Below are 25,319 nucleotides of genomic sequence, written 5' to 3'. Positions count from 1 at the left end.
GAGGGCTGGTTCATTAGCATAGCGCTCCGCCTGGGCCAACCAGCGCAAGGCGCGGCCGGGGCGGGGTCGCGGGGCGGGGCTTCGGGGCCACGCCCAGGACAGGTGCGCGGGCCGCGGGGGAGGGAGCCCATGGCCGCCGAGTCCTCCCCACGGGACTGCCCTGGCGCGCGCCGCGAGTCACACCGACCCCTGGGGCCTGGCGCACCCACTCACCGTGGACTAAAGGGCGGAGGTCAGGGCTGGGTGGAAGCGGAGCCGGGCTCCAGTCCACACGACGGTGGAGGCGTGCGCAGAACCCCTGCTCCAGCTGGTTACAACCGCCCCGCCTCCTGCGCAAACCCGCAACGGTAGGATTGATGAGCCCAAGCCCTGAATCCCAAAGCTGACCCAGCTGACCGGGCGTAGTGGGGACGGGGGTCAGCCGGCCTGGGGATGAAAGCTGGGGAGGGTTCCTTCCCTCTGGGGATGGGGATTTAGGAATTGGCCCGCGCCTCCAGAAGACTCCTTTGGTTGGGAGAAAGGACACAGCCTGAAATTCTGGGATTCCAGGGGGGTTCTGAGCTGCGGTTATGGCAAGTTTCACCAAAAAGGGGGAAGCGTGTGCACTGTGCAACCGCCTCGTCTGTGACCCTGGGCAGCCGTGTCCCTCCTTCAGTGCCACAAAGAGCTGGACCAGCCATGTCTGAGCGTCTGGTCCCTTTTGATATGGACATTTCAGGACTTCAGGGGTCAGACGGGGCACTGTGGGCGAGTGGACACAGCCCCAAGCCTTCCCCCCGACAGCTGTGGGGCTTTTCCTGGCAGTGCCTCTGAGGCCCGGCGGGCACGTGACTGCGGGTGCTCTTTGCCAGCTGTGGACTTGGGGGGCGACGAGGTGAAGTCGATAGTGAGCCTGTACAAGGACCTCTGGAGAAGCGGGGATGGAGGGCCACGTCACCAGGGTCTTCTGTTCATACAGTGTTGCATACACTGTTAGAAGTGGGGGGATGGGGACCCAGGCCCACACTGCCAGCCTTACGTGAGGCGTGTGCTCCCCTGTCTGTGGCTTGGTGAGAACATGGAAGGGCAGGTGGTGCGCAGACAGAAGGCACGCATCTCTCCTGCGGGCCACAGCCTGGCACCGTGCTGTTGTGCGTGTGGGTTTCAGAGGACACGTGGCTGCCTTCTGCTTATTCACCTGTTCTGTAGCCTCGCAAGCTTTCTATTTATACCCTCTCTTCCTTCTTTCCCCTCCCAGACGTAGATAAGGCTTGCAGGTACCTGGGCCAGCCCTCCACCTGCACTGTCCCTCCCCGCCCGGTCACCCACTGTGTGGCTGCCAGCCAAGATGATGTCCCTCATCCCCAGAGAGATGCTCACACTATTTAGGGAAACTTGAGTGTTCTTGATCTCATCCTAGAAATGCCCCCTGGATACCGAGGGTCCTTGGCGCATTAGCTCTGGGGTAGGGGCAGTGTATGCTTTTCCTAGGGCTGCCGTAACAAACGACCCCCTCCCACTTCTCAGCCCTCGTCGGGGTCATGCGGACTCACTGGCTGTGACTCGCAAGGCTGTGTCTGGACTGGACCCAAGAAGGACCCACAGAGGGAAACGCTGACATCTGCTTGTCCGTACCTGTGTGGTGCCGGCGAAGGGGTGCCGCTGTCCCTAGCTGCTCTTGCCCTGTGTCCTTCTAGCCTCTTCACGGCCGCTTTACCTGGCCATTAAGCCTCATGCCACCCACTTCCCACCAGTCTCCTGGAACCAGAGCAGGACTTGCAGGGACCAGAGTCCTCGCCTTCCACAAGAAATCACAGTGGTCTTCCCTTGAGACCTAAGACCCTGGGGATGCCAGCCGGCGGGGATGCCAGCCGGCTGGGAGCCAGGCTGCAGACCCTGCCCATTGGCCTCTATCTGCCGCCCAAGCGGTGCTTTCCCATTAGGATGGGCGCCTCCGAGCGACTGTTACAGTCCTTCTTAGATTCTCTGTGTGTGTATGTGTTTGTAGCCTTTCCATGTGCCTTACAAGGAGCATGACAGGCTGTGCTTGACTCTGTGTGCGTATGTACACACATCCGCAACCCCACTGCGTGCTCACTGTTTAACTGATTGGGGTTCGTGACCCCGTGTGGTGGGCCGTGCTCCCTGCCACATGCACCCCAAAGGGGGGCCAGCTGGGAGCCCGCCCTCCCTCCCACACAGTGCCTGCTGCGCACAGTGGGGTCCAGCAAAGCTGTTGGATGAGATGGAAAGGCATCGAGAACCCCCAAACAGCGCGGCCCCTGGCACACACATCCTTGGGGCTGGGAGGAGGGTGAGCCCCTGTGCTCTCAAGTGTGGACACATCAGCATGAAGCACAGGCCCCAGGGACCGAGACTCTTGGCACAGTGCTCGGAGCCGGACCTCGCAGCTGGGGCTCAGCTTCCCAGTACCATGGACAGTTGGCCCCTCGCACGGGGGGCGCCAGCCGCAGGGACGAAGGGCCCCTGCACCAGCGTGTGTTCCCTGGAGTGTGGGTGTGGCTGGGATATCCTGACTTGGGGCAGCCTCATGGCTGTACGAGGTCATGGACTTGTGGAAACTGAGACCAAATGTTCCAGCCTAACGTCTGGTCAGAGTGGTGGCCAGTGTGTGTCGGTCACCCCCAGAGGAGGGGAGCTCATTCCATTCTGAGGCCTGTTACAGCTGATGCTGGTCCTTAATCTGGGGTCTGGGGGACATGCCTGTGTGAGACAGAAAGGGACACTGTCCCTTCCCACCCAGCTTGCTTGACATGCTGAAGAGTGCTGGACGTGGTGTCCTAGGCATGCCAGGGAACACGGGGTCCTAGGGGCTGGGGCCGAGCGGGCTGCACGTATGTGCTGGGCTGTGTCCTGCCTCGTGTGCATGTGATACATGTGTGCACACGTGATTGTGAGGCCGCAGGAACGGTTCTTGTGTGATACGGGCGTCAGGCATCAGCAGCAGGATGCCCAAGGCCTCAAGGAGAGGGGTTCACAGCGGGGTTCCCTGCTTTGCACCCTAATGTCTGCTCCCTGCGTGCTGGAGCTGGCCCTCGTTCCCAGCAGGTTGCTGGAGACAGGGAGAGCCACCCCATCTTGCGGACCTGCCCCCAGCCAAGCCTCCACACCGCAGCACGCACTGTGCTTCTCACACCAGCCACCAGGGGGCAGAGGCCAGCAAGCGCGGCCTGTCCTTGGAGGCTCACGGGAGAGGTGTGTCGGGAGGTTCACACCGCCGAGGCAACTTCCGTCCTAGGCGCGGGGCCTGAGCGCACGGGCCGGACAGGAGCCTTCTGGGTCCCAGTCCCGGGTCCTCAGCGCAGGCTTTTTGGAAGCCACAGGCTGAAGGAGCCAGCAGTGGGGCTTTTGGGTCCAAAGCACCTTCTCTGCTGGCCTGCTGGCTGGCTGCCGAGTTCAGGGGGACGCCTCTGTGGGAGTCCAGCTGGCTGTGCCCCCGGGCTAGGTCAGCGGGCTAAACTCTTAAACGTGCTAGGCTCCCGTGAGACCCAGGGCAGGGAACTGCGCCAGCGGTCGGGGTCTGGGGCTGGCAGGGCCTCTGCGCTCTGGGTGTCCTGCCTCTCGGCTTGCTGCCTGCCTGGCCCCATCCTAACATAAGAGGCCGTAGGTACCCAAGATCCAGACGTGGTTTCTCGGCCGCAGGGTGCATGTCAACGCTCCCCGCCGCGGGCAGTGCCTCCTGTGAAAGGGACGTGTGCACTCCAGGTGGGGGTGCCCCAGGACGCAGGGCTGTCTGGCTTTGTGTGGCGGTGGGGGAGGTGAGCGCCAGTGGTGGTCAGCCCTCGTGTGTATCAGGATGGGAGGGGGACCCTGACTTCCAGAAACTCCCAGGCTAGAGCGCGTGCGTGTGTGTGCGTGTGTGCGCGTGCACACGTGGCGGGGAGCCCTGGAGGCGGCTGTGCTGATTTACAGGGAGGCCTGGCAGGACAGCCCCACGGTGGCGAGTACAAGGGAGGCTGTTCATGGTGTGGCTTTCAGCCCAGGCGTCCCCACCCGACACTGTGGGGTCTGCTGAGCTCCAGCTCACCCGTGTCCCCCTGCACCATGTTGGGGTTCACTCTGATGCCCTGCCCTGGGCAGACTGTCCTGGACACCGAGTCACTGGGCCTGGTGTGTTGGGGATGAGAGACCATGTGTGGACACTATCCTGGGGCTCTTGCCCCCGTGGCTGTATGGAGGGGACAGAGCTCCACAGGTGTCCTCGGGTGGCAGCAGGGACCCGCCACCACACCTGCTCCCTGGAACTGGCGTCCTCGGCCAGTGGGGTTGAAGAGGGGAAGGTGGGGCTGGAGGCTCCTCAGGGGGACTTAAGGGGGTGACCAGCTGTCACCGCTCCCCCGAGTGGCCACTTGTGCGGAATTGTTTGCCTGGCCGTGCCGTGGCTTCAAGCCCAGGAGACCCACCTGCTTCGAGGATCGGCCCAGAACACAGCCCTGCCTGAGGACCCAGAGCACCATCTCTGGCTGGACGTTCCACGTGTAAAGATTTTAAGTAATGTCTACAGCCAACATGGGGCTCGAACTTAGAACCCCAAGACCAAGAGTCGCATGCTCTAAGCCAGCCAGGCGCCCCGGACATTTCACATTTGAATGGCTCATTCCGCCCGCTAGCCCCTGCATGAGGCTGGGGGGCTGAGGTCCCATGCTGGGACACTGGGACAATGCCCAGGGACACTGGAAAGCAGGGAGAGCCAGCGTGGGGAGAGTGGCTGCTGCTCAGGGGTGTGGGCCTTCACCCTGAGGGCATCCAAAGACTGCCCGCAGGCCACCATGGCCACTGCTGGCCTCGGGGGACCTTATCTCATGATCAGGAAGGTGAAAACCACCACTGCCTGGCAAACTTGCACCGTGTGTCACTGGGGACCAGATGTAGTTTGAGATAGGTCATGTTCCTGGGGAGCCTCAGGCTGAGGGAAGCCTGGGGAGGTGCCGTACTCACGGGGAGGGGCCTGGGGCAGGTGGGTAGCACTGTCCCCCCAAGTGCTCGAGCTGCCTGTGGACAGACACAGCTGCAGACCTCAAGCAAAGGGAGGTCACGGCTGCACCCCAGCCCCACCCGCTTTTCACCCTCCCAGATGCATCCCAGTGGTCAAGGTTGCTATAGATGCTTTGAAATGTTTTATTGAAGTTTTTTTTTTAAAGAGCAATAATTTATGCCGTGAACCGAAAGAGTAAGACGGCGTCTTCCAGCCCCACCCGTCACCCCCAGGGGTGGCCTACCGACCTGGTTTGGGGTCCCCCTGGGAACAGGACAGCGGGCGGGGGCCAGGACCCTGGCGGGAGGAGGCCTACGTTGCTGGGGCGGCCGCAGAGTCAGCGGCCACTGTGAGCAGGCGGCCGGGGACCCTGGGGGTTCTTCCTGGCGGTCAGGAAAGGGGACCTAACAAACAGCTCCTGGCGACCCCCGGGGACCCAGCAGAGCTGCACCAGGATCTGTCTGAGCAAAGCCCCAGGGCGTGCTCCGGCTCCGGCGTCCACGCCTCTTTTTCCCCTCCCCTGCGCTGACCCCACAACTGTTTATTTTTGATTGTTTTTTTTAAAAAATATAATTTTGTAAATGTTCCATAAAAATACTATTGTTCCTAGTCAAACACGGGTATTGCAATATGAAGAGTAATGCTCGGTCTTTGCTCTATAAAATGTGAAAAGATCATCACACTGGATAATATAGAAAAATGCCAGAATTTCTAAGTATCACAAAAGCCAGTACCGAGTGCGCGAACTGGAAATGCTGCCAGATGGCGGCTGGGGCTCCCCTCGCACTCCCTGCCCAGCAGCCAGGCCTGCAGGATGCCGTGGGGCACAACGGGTCTCTCTGCGTATGTGGAGGACAGCATGGCTTTGAGACAGACAGACCGCCGACTGCCCTCAGGCCCAAGGAGCCGGCCCTGCGAGGGCCGCCTGCTCAGCCCGAAGCACCGAGGGAGCCAGCAGCACTCGGCCAGGAGCACTGGTGGCCACCCTCCGACGACAAGGCCCCTGGCGGGCTTGGGACCATACGTCCTGCAACACGGGAGGCTCCGCGTGTCCCACAAGGCGCACTCCCATGCAGGCGCTGGGCCTCAGAGAACCCGCATGGCCCGTCCCCTGAGGCGGCCCCGTCCCCCGAGGTCCAGGGGCTGGGCTGTGCCTTCAGTTCTCGGAGAGAGAGAGAGCCAGGGCAGCCTGGAAGGCAGCTTCCTCATCGATGCTGTAATCCTGCAAGACAGGAAGTGAAGACAGGGGATGCGCCGGCCGCCTCTCAGGGCCAGACCCTCTGTCCGCCCCCTGGAGGGAACAGTGCTGCCAGGTCCAGGGCCATGGGGTCATGGGGTGGGCTGCCCACGCACGGGACCCACATCGGGCTCCTCCCCGAGGACACCACGGGGCTTCTGCAGCGCCGGCCCGCAGACACCTGGCCTGGAGACCGAGCGCTGAGCGGGTCTGTGCTTCGGACCGCACGGACCGGGGCTTGAGATGAACAGCTGCCACCAGGACGCCGGGTGATGGGGCCGTGAGCGTGGGGGGGGGGGGTCTGCGGGCCAGTGGGGGCATGGTGTGTGGGCCACCGCATATGGGGGACGGAGGGAGGGGTGGAGGCGGGGGTCGCGGGGGGGGGGCACGCACCACGAAGGTGTCGTAGGAGAATTTGTGCCGGTGCAACAGGTGCTGCAGGAAGTTGGCGCTCTTGTAGCTGGGGTCCCCCCAGGGCATTGCTGAGCAGATGGGGCACACCTGCAACACGGGGCGGGGGCTGAAGCAGCGCTCGGGGGAGCCCGCCCCCCCCCCTCCCGGGCCCGGCACTCACCACGCGGTTGGGGTCGCTGCGGTGGTTGTCCACACAGTGCTTGAGCAGCTCCTGCTGGTCCAGGTTGCGGGCCCCACAGTAGGGGCAGGTGAACGTGGACCTGTTGGGGACGGCGCTGCGGCCATGGTGGTGGGGGGTGAGTGGGGGCCGGCACTGCCCCCAACTACAGCGTGAACCACCCCGGGGCACCCCGCCTGGCTCCCCCTACGTGCAGGGCCCCATCCCTTCCCCTGACGCTCCCCTGCTGGCCCTCCTTGGGGTCCCCTTCCTGCACGGCAGCGAGGCTGTCCACACAGGGGACACTACAGCCTCTCCCACCTCCTCCAGGGACAGCAACACGGGCCAGGAGCCACCCCTACAAGGAACAGGGGCTCTGAGCACTCGCAGTGGGGCGGCCTACCTGGGGATGGGCTGCGACGTGGGCACCACGGGGACGAACTTGGGACAGTTGGCCATTTGTTCCTGGACCTTCGTGCAGGAGGAAACATGCACCCGCATCTTGGCCAGTGTCACCTAGGAAGAGAGACAGAGGTGGCGTCAAGGTCAGGCTCCAGAGGATGAGAGGACCACCAGCCGGCAGGGCCCGTCCCTGCCCACAATGCTGGTAGCACAGCAGTGCTGCAAAAGCAGGGGGAGGCTTCACGTGGGCCTCGCGGCCACAACACAAACTCCAGACACCCATCAGCAGGTGCGTCTGGCCGCCAGCTACTAGACAGGGGCAGCCCGTGAGACCAGAAGAGATGTGGCGGGGAAACAGCCCTTGCTACAGAAGCCGACGGACCGTGTTCTTGTGGACGGTCAAGCACCCTTACCAACGCGTACCAGCCCGCAGTGCGACCTTCTCCTCAGCCCGGCCTGGGGCACAGGTCCTCAGGGCAGGGAAAGGGGGCCAGGTGCGCAGACCTCAGTGTGGCTCAAGGGAATGACCCAAGAAAAGGGACAGGTGCAGTCACCGCTCCCTGGGGAGCAGATGCCACCAATCCTGCCTTGTCACCGACGCCGACAGGCTGGGAGTCAATGTTTCACAGATAGGAAACACGTTCACAGGACCGAGGCAGCCGCGAGGAGGGTGCGAGCTTGGCGGGGTAAGGTCCCCGGGGCCAAGATCCCCCCCAGGTGTCCAGGGTAACAGGAGAAGGGCCTCTGAGGGCAGCCTGGCTCCCTGCTCTGCTCAGGCCTGCCCCGAGGGCCCGCGAGTGTGGACAGATCCAAGTGGGCCCGCTGCACATGCGAAGCCAAGAAGGCCCGGCCTGCTCTGTCTTGGGAAGGAGGCCAGCAGCCTCACTGCGGAACCCAGGGGAGCCCCGCACGTCCAGACCCTGGCCCTCAGGACAAAGCGACCAGGGGTGGCCTTCTGTGTGATGTTTATATTGAGCTGAGAGACGGCAGTCAAATAGCACAGTCAAAATCAGCTCCTGGAGCTGGGCCACTGTGAGGGGCTCCAGGCAGGGTGGAGAGACAGGCCAGGTGGGCGGTGGTGGTCAGCACTGGAGAAGCTCCCCCTCCATTCTGCCTGGGGCTCTGTCCCCCCATCAGCAGGGGTGAGGCTCAGTTCCCATGTCCCCAAATTAGCCCTACCACAGCGACCATACAACAACCTAAGACCCAGAGTCCAGGCCAGGCAGCAGGGGCGGGGGTGATGGGGAACGTGAGGGAGGCGCAGAGCACAGGTTCCTCTCAGCGGGAGAGGAGAGCGGGGTGGAGAGCGGAAGCAGGCCCTGCAGCTGCAGACCACAGCCCTGCCCGCCCCGGGGCAGGGGGTGGGTACCTTCTTGTTGCAGCCCCTGCAGGGCGCCTTGTAGGACGAGAGCTGCTTCTCCACATGGGCGGCCTTGTCTACCTTCTTGGGGTCGAAGGGCAGGCGGCACAGCGGGCAGAGGGGGGACGGCACCTGGAGGCAGGGCTGGAGGCACTCCCCGCAGAACCTGCAGGGGGAGGGGACATGGGCCTGAGGGCCGCTGGCTGCTTTGAGCCTCCCAGGGCAGCTCAGCTCCCCTCTGCCGTCAGTAGCACATTTCTGAAGACCGTCATTCCTGTTCCTCTGGCTAGATGACGACAGCGCCAGGTCCCCTCCCAGCTGTGGGTTTGTGGGGCCTACTGCCGTCTCCAGCAGGCTGGTGGAGCTGTGGCTGGGGCTCTCCGGGAGCCATGCTGGCCCCGCGGCCCTGGGCCCAGCCCGCAGCTCAGCCTGCCTGTCTCATGGCCATGCGGTGATGCCCGCACCCCAGGTGCTCTAAGGGACACAGGCGGCACGGAGGGCTCTGGAAACCCTCCACCCACAAAGCTTTAGACAGTAAGATAACAATGCTGGGAGAGGAAACCACAGGGCTCCAGGGGCCCGAGACTCACTGCACCGGGCCAAGTGTCCAGGCCAAGTGTCGCCAGCCTTGTGACAGTGCTGGAGCAGAGGTGTGGTGACGGAAGGGGCCTTGCTTGGGCTCCTGACCGCTGAGCAGGGACCCTCACAGCCCTGGGCACACACTCGGGCGCCCGAGGCTCCTGGTGCCGTCGCTGGAGATGCGACATCCAGAGGCCAGCCAGTGGTTACAGGTGTGCGTGGGCCGCAGCAGCAAGCCCTCCTCACCCCGAGGCCCCCCCCCCACTGCGCTGCAGAGAACCGAGCGGCATTCGGGCAGAAGGAAAGCCAGTCCGCGGGGACACGGGGCTGGAGAGCACCCAGCAGGCAGCAAGAGGGAGCGTGATCCCAGGACCCCCTCGGTTCAGCTCCTTAGGAAGTGCTGTGGGGGGCCGCTCAGCTATGACCCTGGCCTGGAATCTACAGATTCTGAGAAGGAGGCCTGGAGGAGTGAGCACTCGGCCCTGGGACAGGGGCTAAGCCCCCACCCATGACAATGGGAGCCCCTTTGAAGACTGAAAGGATCCAGGTGCGCACAACTGTGCCATCATCTGTGTGCACCGAGCGGGCGGGGCGGCTGTGGGGGCCACAGGATGTGAGGGTGTTCCCACGTGTACACGCTCAGCTCAGCTAAGCAGCCAGCATTCTCTCCGCCACCAACAGAGCTTCACTTCCTTCCCAGAAGAAGGCAGCCGGGGGTGATCCAGAGTCCCTCCTGCTGCCCACGCCTGGGCCCTCCTCCTACGGGCTGGATTCCGGTGTGGCCTCCACCTGGCTTGTCACCGTTTGCAGAGACACATGCACAGGAGAAGACCCGGCTTGGCCTGAGGCCCATCAGATGCAGGATTCCCGGCAGCCTCTTTCACCACCTGCCACTTACCTTACCTGGGGAGGGCCCGCCAGGCACCCCGGCAAGCGTGTGACAGAGGTGCCAAGACACCCACCCTGCAAGTGTCCCTGGCTGCCTCTCTTGCCGTTCCAAGGGTCTGACTAGCCTAACGGCCGACAGAGCCCTCTCACTTCGGCTGTCACTGGACGAGAGCTTGCTACCGTCACAATGGGTGCTCACAGCAGCACCACCACAAGAGCCACGAGGTGGAAACAAGCCACGTCGCCCACAGGTAACGGACATGCGGATGCGGCCTATCCCCAGGATGAGTGAGCTACTGGCGGACGCTGGCCACTGGGGTGAGTCTTGGGAACGCCAAGCTCAGGACATGTGTTGTGTGACTCCGTTGACACGGAAAGCCCGGAACAGACCCGTGCACAGACAGAGCGCAGCTCAGTGGGGGCTGCGGGGTTTGTCTGCAATGGGGACACCTACTCAACACGGGACACTCCAGGAACCACTGGTGTGTATACTTCGAAGGGGGGATTCTATTTCGACAAAGCTGTAAAACGCACGCGCAGGAGGGAAGGCCCCAGGAGCGCTCGGGGACGAGTCACCACACTGTCAGGGCAGGCCGCAGGACCACGTCTCCAACGACTGATGCACAGGTCGGGGTGAAGGGCACCTCTTTGCCAGAAGGAGGAGGCCAGGGAGCTTGGTGTCTTGAGAAGGCATGTGTGGACCCCTGCTTGAACCGGGACTCACCCGCCCGCCTGCCTGCCCCACAGCCCTGCTGGTCTGTGTGTCGTGGTGCCGAAGGAGCCGGAGGCACCATTGGCTGGCAGCCGAGTCTCCACACTGTGACCGTGGTGCTCAGAGCGGCCCCAGATAAGCAGCGGCCGCCTATTTTGGGGAGGTTCTGCCAGCACAGCGGACAGAGCCAGCTGAGCGGTCTGCTCTCTGCCTCCAGACCCGTGGGCATGAGGGGAGCAGCCTGACCGCCACTAGACGGGCTCCAGCGGCACCAACGCCGTGTCTCACTCCTGCCCTGGCCTCTCACACACACCGCTGTGCCATCACAGGCCAACAGTGCGGGGGCCCACGAAGGCCAGCAGTTGTTCTCAGTGGCAGAGCCCGACTTCCAAAGCCTTTTCTGGATGATATCAATCGCCCATGTTCTGGGCCACCCACACGCAGATGCAGGTGAGCTCCCCATGGCTGACCGAGACCCGTGCTTGTGGACAGCCAAGCAGGGAGTGACAGACCCTGCCCAGAGAAGCCCGCTCCTGGGTCTGGGTGCAGGTGGGCAGGGGGCCGTCAATGCTTAGCGGTCTGCAGGGTCTCCAGGGTCACTGCTGCAAGGGCACTTGTGGCGGGGAGGTGGGGGGCTCAGAGGCCAGCCTGGCCGACTGCCCAAGTGCAGCTCTGGCTTTGCTGCGAACCCTGGGAACTTCGCCTCTTCTACCAAAGAAACAGCAACAGCACCTACCCGATAGGGCCACAGCACGCCGACCACACAGGACACACGTGTCCTCATCATTCCCTACGTTTCCCCCTAAATGTGAGCGCTCTTATTTCTCTCTGATGTCTACTCACTGACTACATGTGGGGACGCAGAGGTAGAAGGACCTATGGGACAGCACCGATGAGAGAGCATGAAAGGAGAGCGGACGCCAGGGGAGGTCAGGCTGAGCCGGCCACAAACACGCACAGGCCCTCAGGGGAAGGCCCATCAGAGGGTCATACCCAGCCATGCAGCTTCTGCTTCCAGATGGGACTCACTGCCCAGGACGTCCCCTGAGTATGAGAAATAACCGGCTCCCTCTGGGGCCCCTGGGGAGCTCTTAGGAGCTCTTCCACAAGCCCCACTGACCTCCTGACCAAAACCCCCTCGCCACGACTTCTCCTCTTCTGTCTGGTGCTGCCCACACACGGCTGCTCGCATGACCAGAAACTCTGTTTTGTGGAGGCAGACTGTTCACGGTTAGGTGACTGTGCGGGACAGATACCTAGACTGCCAGCAGGTTCTTTTAAGGAAAAACGTGAGCCTTTCAGTCCTCTGCACTTGTTGGCCATGTGCCTTCACGACACCAGACAAGAAACTTAGGAAGAGTAAGAAACAGAGACAGAACAGACAGCTAGGGAGGAAGTCTTCTAGGGAAGATGCTGTGGAAGAGCTTCTCATGGGACCAGCCTCAGAAACAGAAGAGAGATCAGATTCTGCCAAGAAAAACATGGGTGGGGGATGGGTTTAGAGAACATGAAGCTTTCATAACAATTCTGTGCAGTGCTGTATTCTAAAGACCACATTTTAAGAAAAGACTTATCTGGAAAAAAAAAACTTGTGTGGAAAAAGAAAAATCTGTACACAGATTTGTACAGACCCGGAGACTGGAAATGCTGTGGCCCAGGGCTGGGTAAGTGTTGGTGCCGACGGGATCCCATCCGAAAACCAGGAAAGGCTTCCTGAAGTTGGGCCCAGGTCAAGCCTTGCAGTTCTCTCAGTGATGGGCTAAAAACTGCAGAGCACCCCCAAAAACACCCAGCAGCGCGTGCTTCCACGAACGGAGTCCCGTTCAGAGGCTGCCCCTGACAAGACGTCCCCAGCAGTGTGACAAAGTGAGACACAGGGCCCTTCCTGACAAGGTGGCTGTGCTCTCCTGGTGTGCTGCCTGACACAGAGGAGGAGGGAAGTGAAGGCTTTCTGGATGCCGACACTGTCCCCAGGTGATGAGCGGGCACACAGCTGCCCAGCTCCCCCTTTCTATCAGGAGCCTCCCAAGTCAGCTGCCCTTGTTTGCAAAATGTTCTAGGGGCACCTACCTGCCTGGATGCACCTATGTCCAACCCCTGGGCGCAAAAGCCCCACCGCCTCAGTGGCCCTGCTTGCTGGCAACCGAGCCTTCCCGACCCCGCTTCCTACCCTGCTGATTTCCGTCAAGCGCTGTATTGTCCAGCCAGGAGCCAGTCGGAGGAGAGTAGACACTCTGCTCTCGGCTCCCTTCCAACCAGGCTGGCAGCTCCCAGACTTGAGTGCAGCTCTCGGCTGGGAGGAGAGCCACAGTCTCAGGTTTCTGTTGCTGAAACACCCCTGCAGGACCCCTCTGGAGGCTCTGGTGCAGCTGGAAACCCTAGCAGGGTGCTTGGTGTCTGGTCCCGAAGGCCAGCCCGCCTAGTTCCTCAATGACGGATATGACCCAAGATCTCCATCAAAAACCAAAGAAAACGGTACCAGACTGTAAACAAGCCTCTCTCCTAACTTAAGGGAACACCTCTCCTCTGCGGTCAAGACAGGCAGAGAGCGGGTCCGAAAAAGAGTCGATACCAAGAGCCACAAGGCATTTATTTACAAATGCCCACCCCGGTCTCCAGGGGACTGAATCGAAGGGGACTGGCGCAGAGGTCGCCTGCTGCCCTCTGAATACGCGGGTAGGCCCGCTGAAGCCGTCAGCGGACCCCAGGGAACCCGGGACCAGGCAGGGCTGCAGGTCGCCCGGTGCGCCGACGGGGTGCTAGGCTCGCCCGGGACTGGCGGGCAGGAGGCTGGGCTGAGGCGGAGGAACGCGCCCAGAGGACAGGGACGGCGCTGCGCAGGGAGCCCCGCGCCCCCCGCCCGAGTCCTCCGCGCGCCTGGTTCCGGGGCTGAGCCGGGCGGCCGCGGGCCTCGGGCCCCTTCCGGGGCGAGCGCGGACCCCTCCCCACAGCGGCGTGCCAACCCCGCGGCGTCCCGGAGGCCGGCGCACTCACGTGTGGCCGCAGCTGCCGATGGCCACAGGCCGGTGGTACACCTCCAGGCAGATCGGGCAGCTGTACTGCGCCTCCAGGCCGCTGTCGCCGCCCGCCGACCCGCCCGGCGGCTGCCGTTGCTGAGCCGAAGCCACCAGGCTGCGGAACATCGCCATCCCGGGGCCGGGCCTGCCACCGCCGCCGCCGCTGTCCCTGTTCCGGCCCGGCCGGGCCAGGTCCGCGCGTCACCGCCGCGACGGCGCGGCGCTGACGTCATTAGGGAGCGCCCCGCCCCCGCCCCGTTTGTCACGGTCGCGGCGCCGCGGCGCTGACATCATTAGCGCGCGCTCCGCCCCCAGCCCGCTGGTCATAGCCCTGCTGGCGTCCCGCTGACGTTATTAGGGCGCGTCTCCCCGCCGCCGCCGCTTACTACGGTACGACCCAGCGCAGCCATGTGCCAGGTTGGCGAGGACTACGGGGACGCAGCGCCCGAGGGTCCGCCGCCACCGCGGCCTGGGTAAGAGCTGGGCGTCCGCACCCTCCCCTCTCCTTCCCGGCGCTCCGGGCGGGCGGCAGAGTCCTGCCCCGAGAGCCCGGCCCGAGCCTTGCCGTCAGCCCCTGGCGCCGCGCGTGGAGGCCAGCCGACCGCCGAAGCTGGCGCCTAGAAGCCCCGGGGTCCCGGTGTGGGCAGCACCCTGCTCCGCAGCACCCGGTGCGCTTGTCATTCTTGTAGCCTGTGTCCTCAGTTGAGGAGGAAGTCGGCCTGCCTGTTGCTTCCTCCCTCTGTTTGCATCTCTCTCCTCCCATCCACCCGCAGCAGGTTGTCTCTCCAGGCATGCCAGCCGTTGAGAGACAGAGGTGGCCTCCGTGGTTTTCTCAGCTGGCAGACTAACCCCCTCCCCCCACGGCTCTTGTATTTGTTCATATTGGTGGTCTGGATGAGTATGTGCAGCTGCCCGCATCAGCTTCTCATACACTTCGGGGGGGGGGGGCGGGGGGCGGGGAGAACGGCAGTACCACCTCCCCAAAGCCCACTGGGAGGGAGGTCTGCAATCTGTGTTCTCCCTGCCTCCCCCCCGCATGTGTCCAAAGCCATGAGCTGAAGTGTGTAAAGTGCAAGGAAGGCCTACCTGTCATCGTGATCCGAGCAGGAGATGCCTTCTGCAGGTGAGGCCTGGAGGTAAATGCTGTTTGGCTTAGCAGCTGGGTATGCCCCATTTTTGTGGCTTTTTCTCTTGTTTTTGGAAGCATTTACTTCTAATATCCCTTCCAGTACTCTGGTACGTGTGGGGGGTGTTTTCTGTGTGGGTACCCCGTAATTCTCCCATGGTCCACATGGCAGGAGGGTATCTGATGGCACTTAAGGGAAAGTGGCAGAGGGTGAGGTGAGGTGTAGGCAGGATGAGCATTTCAGGGCGGCTGGAGCGCATCTAGGGGCAGATTAGAGCATCCTGAGATCTTGGGCAGGTGCTCTGAGGATTTTTTTGTTTGTCTGTTTTTAAAGATTTTATTTGAGAGTGCAAAAGCGGGAGGAGGGTCAGCGGGAGAAGCAGGCTCCCCGCTGAGCAGAGAACCCCCCCCCCCACCGCCGCGGGGCTCGATCCCGTGACCCTGAGATCATGACCTGAGCCGAAACCAAGAATTGGACGCTCAACTGACTGAGCCACCCAGGTGCCCCCTAGCTCATGTTTTTAAATTAGTCTCCACAAGTCTTGGACTCTACTTTCCAGAACATTTCAAAAGAGAACCTGAAGGGACTGAGGTTTTTTTCCTGAAGTTTTCTCCTCCCCAGCCATCTTTAGGGAGCTAGGAGACTTGGTGTGTGCCACTAGAGTAAACATTGTAAGCAAAGCAGCCGTTGCTTTGATTGCTCAGAGCATCTAAAGTGATCGTTGTCGCAGAGAAGTGGCTGCAGCTGCTCCTTCTGGGCTCAGAGCTCCCCCTGCCTGTGGGCAGCCACAGCTTGTCAGCGCACCGTGCAAGCGTCTGTGTTTTAGGAGCCTTACTACTCCCCAATGGTGAGTGAGTTTTGGGGACTCACTGCCTGTGGCTGGTTAACTGGGGCCCTGGCATTTTATTAAACACTGCATTGAGCTACTGACCCCAAAGGAATATCGGGTGCTTGGTCGACCCCTCATAGTGGTGCCTGTTCAGTGGGGAGTGGGGTTTGTGGGGGGAGTTGCTGTGGACACTGCTGTGTCTGTTTTGTTTTTTTTTTTTTTTTTTAAGATTTATTTAGGGGCACCTGAGTGGCTCAGTCGGTTAAGCATCTCTTATTTCGACTCAGGTTGGGATCTCAGGATCCGGGGACAGAGCCCCACATCGGGCTTTGCACTCAGCATGCAGTCTGCTTGAGATTTTCTCTTTGCCCTGTCTCCTTCTTTACACACTCACATTCTCTTTCTCAAGAATGAATGAATGAATAAAGGCTTTAAAAAAATATTCTTTTTTTTTGAGAGAGAGATTTATTTATTTAGAGGAAAAGAGGGTGCGGGCAAGGGGGTGGGGCACAGGGAGACTCTCAAGCAGACTCCACTGTAAGCAAAAGGCCTGAGTTGGGGCTCAATCTCATGGTCCTGAGATCGTGACCTGAGCCGAAACCAAGAGTTGGATGCTTAACCGACTGAGCTACCCAGGTGTCCTTGGTTATGTCTTAGTAGGAAAAAGAACGTAGGCTTAGGGGTGCAGCCGCAGGTGTGGGGCAGCTCTCGGGGAGTTGCGTTGTCCCCTTGGTCGGGGTGCTGTCATCGACCCTGGCTTCCCTGCTGGGGTTGCCAGGGAGCTTTCAAATGCAGATGCCTGGCCCTCACTCTGGCACATTCTGTCCAATGTATTTGGCCTGAGTGATTCTAACCTGTAGCTGAGCCTGAGAATCAGGTGGAAGGTTTTCAGGAATACAGATTTCCAGGGCCCATCCTGGAAGTTCTGTTTCTGTGGGTTTGAGGAGGAAGCCAGGACTCTGCGTTTGCATGAACTTCCCAGGCATTTCTGGTTGAGATGGTATCAGCTTGGTCAGCCAAGGTGGTGCTCTGGGACACAGGGCATCCCCTGTTGCCTGCTCAGTGCTTCCCCCGTCACCCCAAGAGACAGTACTTCTCCCTGTTGGAGTTTTGGAAGGGGTCTTCCACTCTGCTTAAGGGAGGGTTGGGCTGGCCTTGCCCTGCACTTTCCTGTGTCCGTCCATTCTGCCTGCTGGGCCTTCCGGAGTGTTTGGAGGTGCAGGTGGCACCTGGGCTCTGGGCCCCTCAGACCTCAGTTCACCCTAGTAAGGATTGTTGGGGACCAAGGGGGGCCTCCCTGTGCAGCACGGGGCTGGTCCTGCGGCAGACACAGCTGGCAAGAACCCCTCCACCCTGGCTTCCCTTGCCAGTTTCTGGGCAGAGCCTTTGCGAAGTTGGTAAAAGAAGGAAAACATGACCGCGTAGCGTGTCAGGGCGCGTGCCTGTCAGGGCTCGCGTCAGGCCGCCTGCCCGTCAGGCTCTGTGGCCGCAGCTGCTGGCTGTCTGTTGCAGGGACTGCTTCAGGGCCTTCTACATCCACAAGTTCAGAGCCGTGCTGGGGAAGAATCGGTTGATCTTTCCGGGTGAAAAGGTAGTGTGTTGGAGTGACTCCTCTGCGGGGTCCCCAGCTGGGAAGCCCAGCCCCCCTGGGCCCTGACTCTCCGTCCCTGCCTCCCCTCACAGTGTCCTGCACGGGTGGTGGTGGTGGGGAGGGTGGTCTCGCTCTTGGGGGAGACGCAGCGCTCTCTAGCCATGTTTCTTCTCCCGTAGGTGCTCTTGGCATGGTCTGGGGGGCCTTCATCCAGTTCCATGGTCTGGCAGGTCCTTGAGGTACATCACCCCAGTGTCTTCCAGGGCCCTGGCTGCTGCCCCCTTAAGTTGTAGGGGTGGAGGCCCAGCACTGAGGGGCTCTTGCCTGCAGCTAGCGAGAGCAGCCCACCCCTAGCGGGGTTGCCCAGAGGATTGTCGGATGTGTATACAGAGGTGCAAACTGGAAGCTGAGTCTGGAGTGCCCAGCCATGCCTGAGTTCAGTAGCGTTTGCTGACTGCGTAGAGCCCTAGTCCCTAGTCCCTGGCGGCACGCTGGAGCCTTGCTTGAGTTGTTCCCGAGTGCTTGGGCCTCCCCCTGGTTCTGGGTCCAGGACAGAACTGTGAGAAAGGAGCAGGTGCCTTGGGGAACCCAAATGGGGTCCACCCTGCCTGGGGCTGGGCAGCTTCCTTGCAAAGTTTAAGGGGAGACCCATATGAACAGTGGAGTTGCCAGGGGACGTGCAGTTGGGTGGGGATGGGGGGCGTACGGGAGGAGGCGCTCGCTGGGGAGCTCTGCTCCAGGTATTCGGCAGCCCACTCACACTGTCGCTCAGCATGTCGGAGTCAGCTAGGGCTTCTCCTGAGGGCCCTGGCTGCCGTGGAGGCCTTGACCTGGGGCTGGGACATACACAGACCCTCTGCATTTCCAGTGAGGGGCACAGATTAGAGGGGTGGTCTGTCTTAGAGCTCCGGTATGGTGCTGTTCTCTCCCTTCATGGCCCCCTAAGCCTGGCCTGGTGTAAGTGCCCACTCCCTTGGCCTTCTGTCCGGCACCTGGAGCCCGTTCCCTCTGACTGTCAGTGCCTCGATGAGTCTGTTGTCCTCTCGCACTTTTAGCGGTCAGGGGTGCTTGGGCAGGCCGCTCCTCTCGGGACATTGCTGGCGGGGCAGGGGGGGGGTGTGGAGACTGGTGAGGAGCAGGTGTTCCTGGGGCTGTGAAGATGCTCGGGCAGGTCACTTTGACCACGTCGGGCTGTGTGGCCTCCCCATGGGTGGCACCCTGTCTGAATGGTCTGTCTCCCAGGTGGGGAACACCACCCGTCCCGGAAGACATCAGTTCAGATGGGGAGTGGTTTGTGCTGGGAAAGTACCCTTTGGCTTCTGACTGTGGGGCTGAGGTCTTGTCCCTTTCCTCTCCAGGGCCTGAGCCGAGATTCTGCCAAAAGACTGCGTTTTGTGCCAGGGGTTGTGTACATCGATGGTACGTGTAGCCCTCCCGGGAAGTCCCGTCCCTGGGTGCTCAGGATGGGCCCCACTGAGACAGCTGGCGCTATGACCTTAATGAGGCCCTGGTGGGGGCATCTTTTGGAGACAGCACATTGGTCTAGCAACACAGGCACAGTGGTTGTCTTAGACGTTTATCAGAGTCAGGCAGGAGGGTCTGCCTAGGGTCCATGGATCAGGGCCCCGGGGTGGAAGGGGCTGGATGCTCACCTGCCCCGCCCATTGCTCCCTGAGATAGGCTCCCAGATAGGTCTGGGGCACTGTGGTCCATCACGCCTCCCTCCATCCCTCCCCTGTGCCACTAGAGAGAACCCACTTCCTACTCTGATGATGCTCCCTCCAGGAGAACAGGTTCACGTCCTGTGGTTTCCACTGAAAAGCTTCGTAGAGTTGCTCACAGGACATTGGCCTTGTCCCATCTTGGGCTCTTCTGTAGCTATGACTCCTTTCTACCTGCATTTTTCAGAGGGCGCAGCTTGTGGCCAGAGCTGGAAGGACAGAGCAAGAACTCTGGCTGATGTGAAGTCGATCCTACAGACCACTGGCTTCCCATGGCACATTGTCGCCTTGGAAGAGGTGGGTGGGCCTGTCTCAGGGCGGGCCACCGGGGTGCCCACGAGGGGCCCTGCCTACTTGGTGAGGTCAGCCGTGGGCCTCCCCCTTGGCCTGTTTGCTCCTGGCATATGGGTAGAGGGAGGGCCTGGGTCTTATGTGCTCTCCCTGCCCTGGAAGGTGTTTGCCCTGCCTCCGTCTGTGCTGCGCTGCTCTGCCCAGGAGCCGGTGGGGACCATAGGGACCTACAAGGTGGCTGTGGACAGTTTCCTCCAGCAGCAGCATACGCTGGTAGCTGAGGGGGTCGGGGGTAGCCCCAACTCCACCCCGGGGGAGGAGCAGCTGAGCCAGCCCTGCACCCAGGACCCCCAGGACCTGGCTGGGCCACCCCCGGCTGACCAGACCGAGGCTCTGTCCCGACTGTTTGACTCCGTGAAGACATTGACGGCCAAAGAGGAGCTTCTGCAGACCCTGCGGTGAGCCCTACCCCCACCCTGGGGGCCCGGCCCTGCCTCCTCTGGCCCCTGAGACCCTGCGCTTGCTTTGCAGGACCCACCTGATCCTGCACGTGGCCCGGACCCACGGCTACTCCAAGGTGATGACAGGAGACAGCTGTACCCGCTTGGCCATCAAGCTCATGACCGGCCTGGCGCTGGGGAGAGGGGCGTTTCTCGCTTGGGACACGGTACGTGGGTTACGTGGGTCGGGCCTTTCAGGGGTCCCTCTGGTCCCTGTCACTTGAGAGTAAGCGCCAGGGTCGCCCTTGTGGTACGGGGAAGGCGGGGCTGTGAGCCCCTCTGCTGGGCACCGTGAGCAGTGTGCCCCCACCCCAGGGCTTCTCCGACGAGCGGCACGGCAGCGTGGTGGTGGTGCGGCCCATGCGCGAGCACACGCTGAAGGAGGTTGCTTTCTACAACCGCCTGTTTGCTGTCCCCTCGGTCTTCACGCCGGCCATCGATACCAAGGTGAGTTGCGGGACTGGGGCAGGTGGCCTGCTCCAGTGGGGGTCAGAGGTGGCCGGCACAGCCTCAGTGGCCTGAGCTATGTCCACACCAGCTCTCTGGGAGCACACGCGGGGTGCCCCCCGCTGAGGAGAGGTGGGCTGGTAGCCTCAGCCGGGGGGGCTTGCAGGGAGAGCGTAACAGCGGCTGTGTTCCGTGACGGGGACACTTCAGACGCGGGTGCTCCGCTCACTCCAGCCCCGACTCCGCGCTCTCGGGGCTGATGGTGTGCAGGGGGCCTGGGGGTGCCATTGCTGCAGCCCTCCATTTGACTGTCCCTAGGCCCCCGAGAAGGCCAGCATCCACCGGCTGATGGAGGGCTTCTTGCTTCGGCTGCAGGCCCAGTTCCCCTCGACGGTCAGCACTGTGTACAGGTGCGTGTGCGTCAGCACCCGCGGTGGGGTGGGGGTGAGCGCTGAGCCTGGCGCTGGTGCAGGAGTGAAGCCCGGCTTCAGGCTGCCTTTGTGCCCCGTCTGCCACCCCTCAGGACCAGTGAGAAGCTGGTCAAGGCCCCCAGGGACGGCTGTGCCTCTGGCCCCCGCTGCCTGCTCTGTATGTGTTTGCTGGACGTCGATACCGCTGGTTCGTGTGGAGGGGGAGGGGCACTGGTGTGTGGGAGTTGGGGTCCAGCCCCAAGAGGACCCTCAGCCTATTCTGCCTGCAGATAGTGCCACGGCTTTTGGGGCTCAGACCCAGGATTGCTCCCAGATGCAGTCCCCCACCCCCCCAGCTGAGGCACCCACGGTGCCCTGCTGTTCTACAGAGGTGGGCAGGGCCCAGAACTGCTTTCGGGGGACCAGGCCATGCGGGAGGTGAGTCCTTTCCTAGTACCGTCCTGCCCCGCCCCTGTCCTGCCCTGTACTCTGCCCCATGTGGCTGGCCAGGGTAGGTGTGGCACGCTGGGGCCCCGACCAGGTGCTCAGGCACAGCTCTGTTCCCACAGGGAGGACTCCCGAGCCTGTGTCATCGAGCAGCTGTGCTACAGCTGCCGTGTGAATATGAAGGATGTGGTGAGTCCTTCCCACCCTCGGGTCGTGATAGGGGAGGCCCACCCCTGGGGGCCTGTTGCCACGCAGCTCCTCATCTATGGCCGTTCTCTGTTGCAGCCCTCCTTGGACCCCCTGCCACCTTACATCTTGGCCGAGGCCCAGCTCCGCAGCCAAAGGTATGGGCTAGCCACATGGCTGGGGGAGTGCTGGAGGGGTCCTTCCAGGCATTGGCCCCTGTGGGGCAGAGTTCCCAGGGTATGGCTTCCCCCAGGCCCTCGCCGGAGATCCAGGAGTATCTGGTGGAGAGCAGTGACGATGACGTGCACACCGGCGGGAGCGGAGCCTGGGTCCCCCCCGGAGCAGGAGGGCAAGGATGGGCAGGCAGCATGTGATTGTATAAATAAAAATATTTTTAATTAGAAAACCCTACAGTACGCGTGGGGAAGGGAAGACTGGAGCCCCTGGCCCAGTGTGCGGGCTGTGCTGGGCCCTGCGGGGATGACGGACAGGACAGTGGGCCTGTACCGGGCCGAGGGGGGGGGGGGTCCCAGCTTCCTTCCGCAGCAGCATCAGGGCGTGGCGGCCGGCCGGGGACGGGGGTGTCTGCGCCCAGCAGCGTGCCGGGCGGCTCCTTCATGCGTGGGTGCAGGAGCCCCGCTCCTACTCCTTCTCACGGGTCCACTTGATCATAGTCTCAGGTGAGCGGTACAGGAAGATGAGCTTGGCATAGAGCTCCTCCTCCAGCTCCAGCTCCCGCGTCTCCCGCACCAGGAAGATGTCCTGACAGAGCTTGAGGATGCGGTCCACGCACGGGAGCTCCTCGAACATGATGGAGTGCGAGATCTCGCTGAAGAAGCCGCGCACGAACTTGCCGATGACCAGCACGATGGACACGTAGAGCCCCATGATCCTGCGGGGCAGGGGTGGCGTGAGGCCGGGGGCGCTGCTGGCTGCACCCTACCCGCCCTCCCGCCCTCCCGTGCAGCACACTCACCCGTAGCCAGCCAGGAAGCCCAGGCTGGGCGGGCTGACCTTGTCACTGAAGATGACCATGGGCAGCAGGTTGCACTCGGCCTGGCAGTCCTGCAGCTCGATGACCCACCACTCCAGGAAGCCGGCGGCCCCCGCGCCCACGCGCTCCCTCCGCAGCTGGATGCGCACGCCCAGGTAGTCGTCCTCCTCGTCTGGGGCAGCGTCAGAGCCGGTCAGGGCCAGCCGCCTCTCCCCGGGCTGAGGCCACCCCCCGTCCCCGACGCGTGCGCGCGCACACACACTCACTGGGCTGCAGCTGCTTCACGGGGTTGGCTTCAGGCCCGTTGGGGGCCCGGATGTACTTGGGGAAGAGGTTGCGGATGACCCTGCAGGGAGAAGGCTGGTGAGTCAGGCCCAGCCTCGCCCACACGGCCTCCCTGCCCCGGAGCCCCAACTCACACGGACTGGTCCGAGGTGCCCTCAAGCAGGCTGGCCAGCTGCCGCCGCTCGCTGCTGTTGGGGGCCAGGTCCAGGGTGTGCTTCTCGTTGGCGTACTCCACGGTGCCGCCCTTGGCCAGGTCCCTGCACACCAGGGCACAGCGTGACCCACTGTGGGCTGCACGCCCCCCAGGGCCTGCCCCGGCCCAGCACGCACCTCTGGAAGTTCCAGGTGAAGCGCAGGGTGATGTCAGCTGTGCCGTTGTACAGCTCCCGCTTCATCTGGGCCCGGCTCGGCGGGCTGATGCGCCACAGCGCCCCGGAGCTGCCCTCGATCTGCGCCGTGACGATGTCCTCGGGGCTATACTGGCTGATGAACTGCATGGCCAGCTGGACGCAGGGCAGCCCTTGAGTGAGGTGCCCCCGGCCAACCTCCCCCGGCCCCCCACCGTTGCCACGTGGGGCCCACTCACTGGGTTAGGGTCAAACTGCCTGGACAGCTCCTCATAGGCCTGCTGTGTGAACGGCACGATGGACGGCTGCTGGGCGCTCATGGTGAACAGGGGCTGGGGGGGGGGGTAGCAACTGTGACGGGGCAGGGAGCCTCTCACCCCCCAGGCCGCCAGCGCCCGTGCAGAAGGCTATGAGGGTGAGTGGGGTGTGGCCCAGGCCCACCTGTTCCCGGCTGGCACAGACTGCTGGCTCACCTCGTAGCCACCCAGCTTGAGCGTGACAGTGACATCGATGGGCTGGTTGACGACACCGACCACAGAGCGCACCAGGGACATGAAGAGCAGTGGGAACCAGATGATGGCCACGAGGAAGAGGATGATGAGACCACCCATGCCGTACTTGACGATCTTCTTCTTCTTCTGCCCCTTGGGCTGGGGGTATTTCTGGGGGGCGGGACATGGCTCAGGGGCTCAGCTCTGCCCGCCCCCTCCCCCTGGGTGAAGGTGGGCACTGTCCCAGATCCCCGCCCTGCTGCGCCAGAGCCTCACGCAGCCCTAGCTGGGGCCCACCCCGGGGCCCGTGAAGCCACACTTCAGAGCGCCACAGTTGCCTGCAAAGCTCCGGCACTTGAGACGGCGCCGATACACGAGCACGGGGACCAACGGCTGAGAACCCAGAGACAGACCCGCCCACTTGGAGTGGCGCCGGGATGATGCCACTGGGATCAGTGGAAGGACCGTCTCTTCACCGATACTGTTGGGACAAATGTCCACGTGCCAAAGCAGCAGAACCCCACCTAAGACCTCAGCCTGGACTTGAAGAATTCTCAGATCTAACATGGAAGCCATGGGAGGTGAGAGAAAAAACACTATTATGAAAAAGTAGACGTGTGTGCTTCAGAAGATGGGGTGCTGTCAAGAAAACGAAGAGATGGGGTGTCTTGGTGGCTCAGTTGGTTAAGTGTCTGACTCTTCGTTTCGGCTCGGGGTGAGGTCCAGCGGGGAGTCTGCTTGAGAGTCTCTCCCTCTGCCCTTTCCCCTAGCTTATGCTATATGTCTCTAAAATTTTAAATGCAAAGAGACCATGCAGGGAACGGGAGAAGCTATCCGCAAACCCTATGTGATAAGTGTTTAGAGTCCAGAACGCAGAGAAAATTCTTACACCTCAACAACAACCCAGGAACAAAAGGGGCAAAAGGCAGATGGCCAAGCACAGGAAGCGGTCGTCACCCTCGTCTGCCATCGGGGAAAGCCAGATCAAGACCGCTGTGAGTCACAGGTGCTGGCAGGGACCGGGGAGGGGGTGGCCGCCGTGGACAGCCGGGGCAGCTCCCACCAGGCGGGAGACCAGGAGCGCCCCCCGATGCAGCCACTCCGCTGTGGGGCCTGCACCCAAGAGCAACAGAAGCTTATGTCCACAGACGCGTGTGGTGTAATGAACAAAAAAGAACGGACCGGCCACCGTGGCTACTTATGACAGTTGGATAAACGCAGGGCGGCAGGGTCACACGAAGGAAAGCTGCTCGGCCCTACAACCCCCATTCTGACCCAGGCCACAAGACCAGCCTTGAAACTGCGGAATGAGAGAAGCCACACGCAGGCTACGTGACGTATGATGGCGTGGACACCAAATGTCCAGAACAGACAAGTGCACAGAGTCGCAGGGGATGGGAGTCTTTGCCAAGCGTGGGCATGTCTTACACCTGCCTGGTGACAGTGATGATGCTGTGAGTCTCTGAACCCTACACATACACTGGGGGGGCCCTGTTTCCGTTACCTCCCACTGAAGCCGCTCTCACAGAACAGAAAACTTCAGCTGACGTTCACCGCCCCAGCTCCCGGCCCTCCTGCCCATGAGCCAAGCTGTCAGGCCTCCGGGGCCGGGCACACGCTCAGGCCCGCTCTGCCAGCTGCCTGCCCCTAACAGGGCCACGGTCATGTCACTGCCCCCCCCCACCCGGGGGGACCCCCAGCACTGCCTGGCTCTTGCGTGGCCCATCGGGCCCACTCCCCCTTAAGCCCCAGCACCTTCTCGGTCTCGCGGCTGCACTTGATGATGAAGATGTTGGCATAGATGTCCTCCACGCACATCCAGCTGGACAGGGACAGTGTGGTGTCCGTCCACACCCAGTCCATCACGGCTCGCAGCTCCACCAGGAACGGCACAAGGCGGAACCTGCCCGAG

General features: G+C 62.2%; 3 protein-coding genes and 1 long non-coding RNA gene across 13 annotated transcripts in view; 2 read left to right on the top strand and 2 right to left on the bottom strand.

Annotated features, from left to right (window-relative positions):
- Window positions 1-100: 100 nt before the first annotated feature.
- On the top strand, window positions 101-5,610 carry LOC130544157 (uncharacterized). The gene is made up of 2 exons (XR_008960189.1): window positions 101-347; window positions 1,507-5,610. It is a non-coding gene; the product is annotated as an uncharacterized LOC130544157 (long non-coding RNA).
- On the bottom strand, window positions 5,105-13,956 carry RNF166 (ring finger protein 166). Of its 4 annotated transcripts, none has more exons than XM_044382331.3 (6): window positions 13,719-13,949; window positions 8,555-8,711; window positions 7,187-7,299; window positions 6,787-6,901; window positions 6,606-6,732; window positions 5,105-6,197 (listed from the first exon to the last, which is right to left on the bottom strand). In XM_044382331.3, the coding sequence occupies exons 1-6, from the start codon at window positions 13,871-13,873 to the stop codon at window positions 6,181-6,183; spliced, it is 684 nt and encodes a 227-aa protein (XP_044238266.2). In that variant the 5' UTR covers window positions 13,874-13,949; the 3' UTR covers window positions 5,105-6,180. The 4 variants fall into 4 exon arrangements, with proteins under 4 accessions (XP_044238266.2, XP_026350392.1, XP_057170611.1 ...); XM_026494607.4 differs by having other exon boundaries at window positions 6,606-6,713; window positions 13,719-13,947; XM_057314628.1 differs by lacking the exon at window positions 6,606-6,732 and having other exon boundaries at window positions 13,719-13,950.
- Window positions 13,957-14,032: 76 nt separating this feature from the next.
- Window positions 14,033-21,696, top strand: CTU2 (cytosolic thiouridylase subunit 2). Of its 3 annotated transcripts, none has more exons than XM_026494606.4 (15): window positions 14,033-14,214; window positions 14,790-14,864; window positions 17,210-17,288; window positions 17,468-17,527; window positions 18,647-18,707; window positions 19,197-19,306; window positions 19,463-19,758; window positions 19,832-19,967; window positions 20,116-20,247; window positions 20,566-20,657; window positions 20,771-20,865; window positions 20,948-21,095; window positions 21,227-21,293; window positions 21,390-21,448; window positions 21,544-21,696. In XM_026494606.4, the coding sequence occupies exons 1-15, from the start codon at window positions 14,150-14,152 to the stop codon at window positions 21,662-21,664; spliced, it is 1,596 nt and encodes a 531-aa protein (XP_026350391.2). In that variant the 5' UTR covers window positions 14,033-14,149; the 3' UTR covers window positions 21,665-21,696. The 3 variants fall into 3 exon arrangements, with proteins under 3 accessions (XP_026350391.2, XP_057170609.1, XP_026350390.2); XM_026494605.3 differs by having other exon boundaries at window positions 14,047-14,214; window positions 14,790-14,877; XM_057314626.1 differs by lacking the exon at window positions 21,544-21,696 and having other exon boundaries at window positions 14,035-14,214; window positions 20,739-20,865; window positions 21,390-21,453.
- Window positions 21,662-25,319, bottom strand: part of PIEZO1 (piezo type mechanosensitive ion channel component 1) — a 53,388-nt gene continuing 49,730 nt past the window's right edge. For all 5 annotated transcript variants that reach the window (XM_026494603.4, XM_057314621.1, XM_057314623.1 and 2 more), the window contains 8 exons: window positions 25,163-25,310; window positions 23,390-23,578; window positions 23,156-23,248; window positions 22,900-23,072; window positions 22,704-22,826; window positions 22,551-22,630; window positions 22,267-22,456; window positions 21,662-22,182 (listed from right to left, as the gene is read on the bottom strand). In XM_026494603.4, coding sequence (XP_026350388.2) covers window positions 21,933-22,182; window positions 22,267-22,456; window positions 22,551-22,630; window positions 22,704-22,826; window positions 22,900-23,072; window positions 23,156-23,248; window positions 23,390-23,578; window positions 25,163-25,310 — 1,246 coding nt within the window. In that variant the 3' untranslated portion in view covers window positions 21,662-21,932. The remainder of the gene's footprint in view (window positions 22,183-22,266; window positions 22,457-22,550; window positions 22,631-22,703; window positions 22,827-22,899; window positions 23,073-23,155; window positions 23,249-23,389; window positions 23,579-25,162; window positions 25,311-25,319) is intronic.

Source organism: Ursus arctos, unplaced genomic scaffold, assembly GCF_023065955.2.
Source record: "Ursus arctos isolate Adak ecotype North America unplaced genomic scaffold, UrsArc2.0 scaffold_19, whole genome shotgun sequence".
NCBI lineage: Eukaryota > Metazoa > Chordata > Mammalia > Carnivora > Ursidae > Ursus > Ursus arctos.
The sequence above is the reverse complement of the archived record's forward strand: the minus strand, read 5'-3'. Positions and strand labels throughout refer to the sequence as shown.

Coding starts and splice junctions, on each gene's coding strand:
- RNF166 (XM_057314627.1), bottom strand. CDS start 13,873: ATGGCGATGTTCCGCAGCCTGGTGGCTTCGGCTCAGCAACGGCAGCCG. Junction 8,712..13,718: donor ATCGGCAGCTGCGGCCACAC/GTGAGTGCGCCG, acceptor CTCCCCCTGCAG/GTTCTGCGGGGAGTGCCTCC. Junction 6,902..7,186: donor ACGTCGCAGCCCATCCCCAG/GTAGGCCGCCCC, acceptor CCATGGCCGCAG/CGCCGTCCCCAACAGGTCCA.
- CTU2 (XM_026494606.4), top strand. CDS start 14,150: ATGTGCCAGGTTGGCGAGGACTACGGGGACGCAGCGCCCGAGGGTCCG. Junction 14,865..17,209: donor GCAGGAGATGCCTTCTGCAG/GTGAGGCCTGGA, acceptor TGTCTGTTGCAG/GGACTGCTTCAGGGCCTTCT. Junction 21,096..21,226: donor GGGACCAGGCCATGCGGGAG/GTGAGTCCTTTC, acceptor CTGTTCCCACAG/GGAGGACTCCCGAGCCTGTG.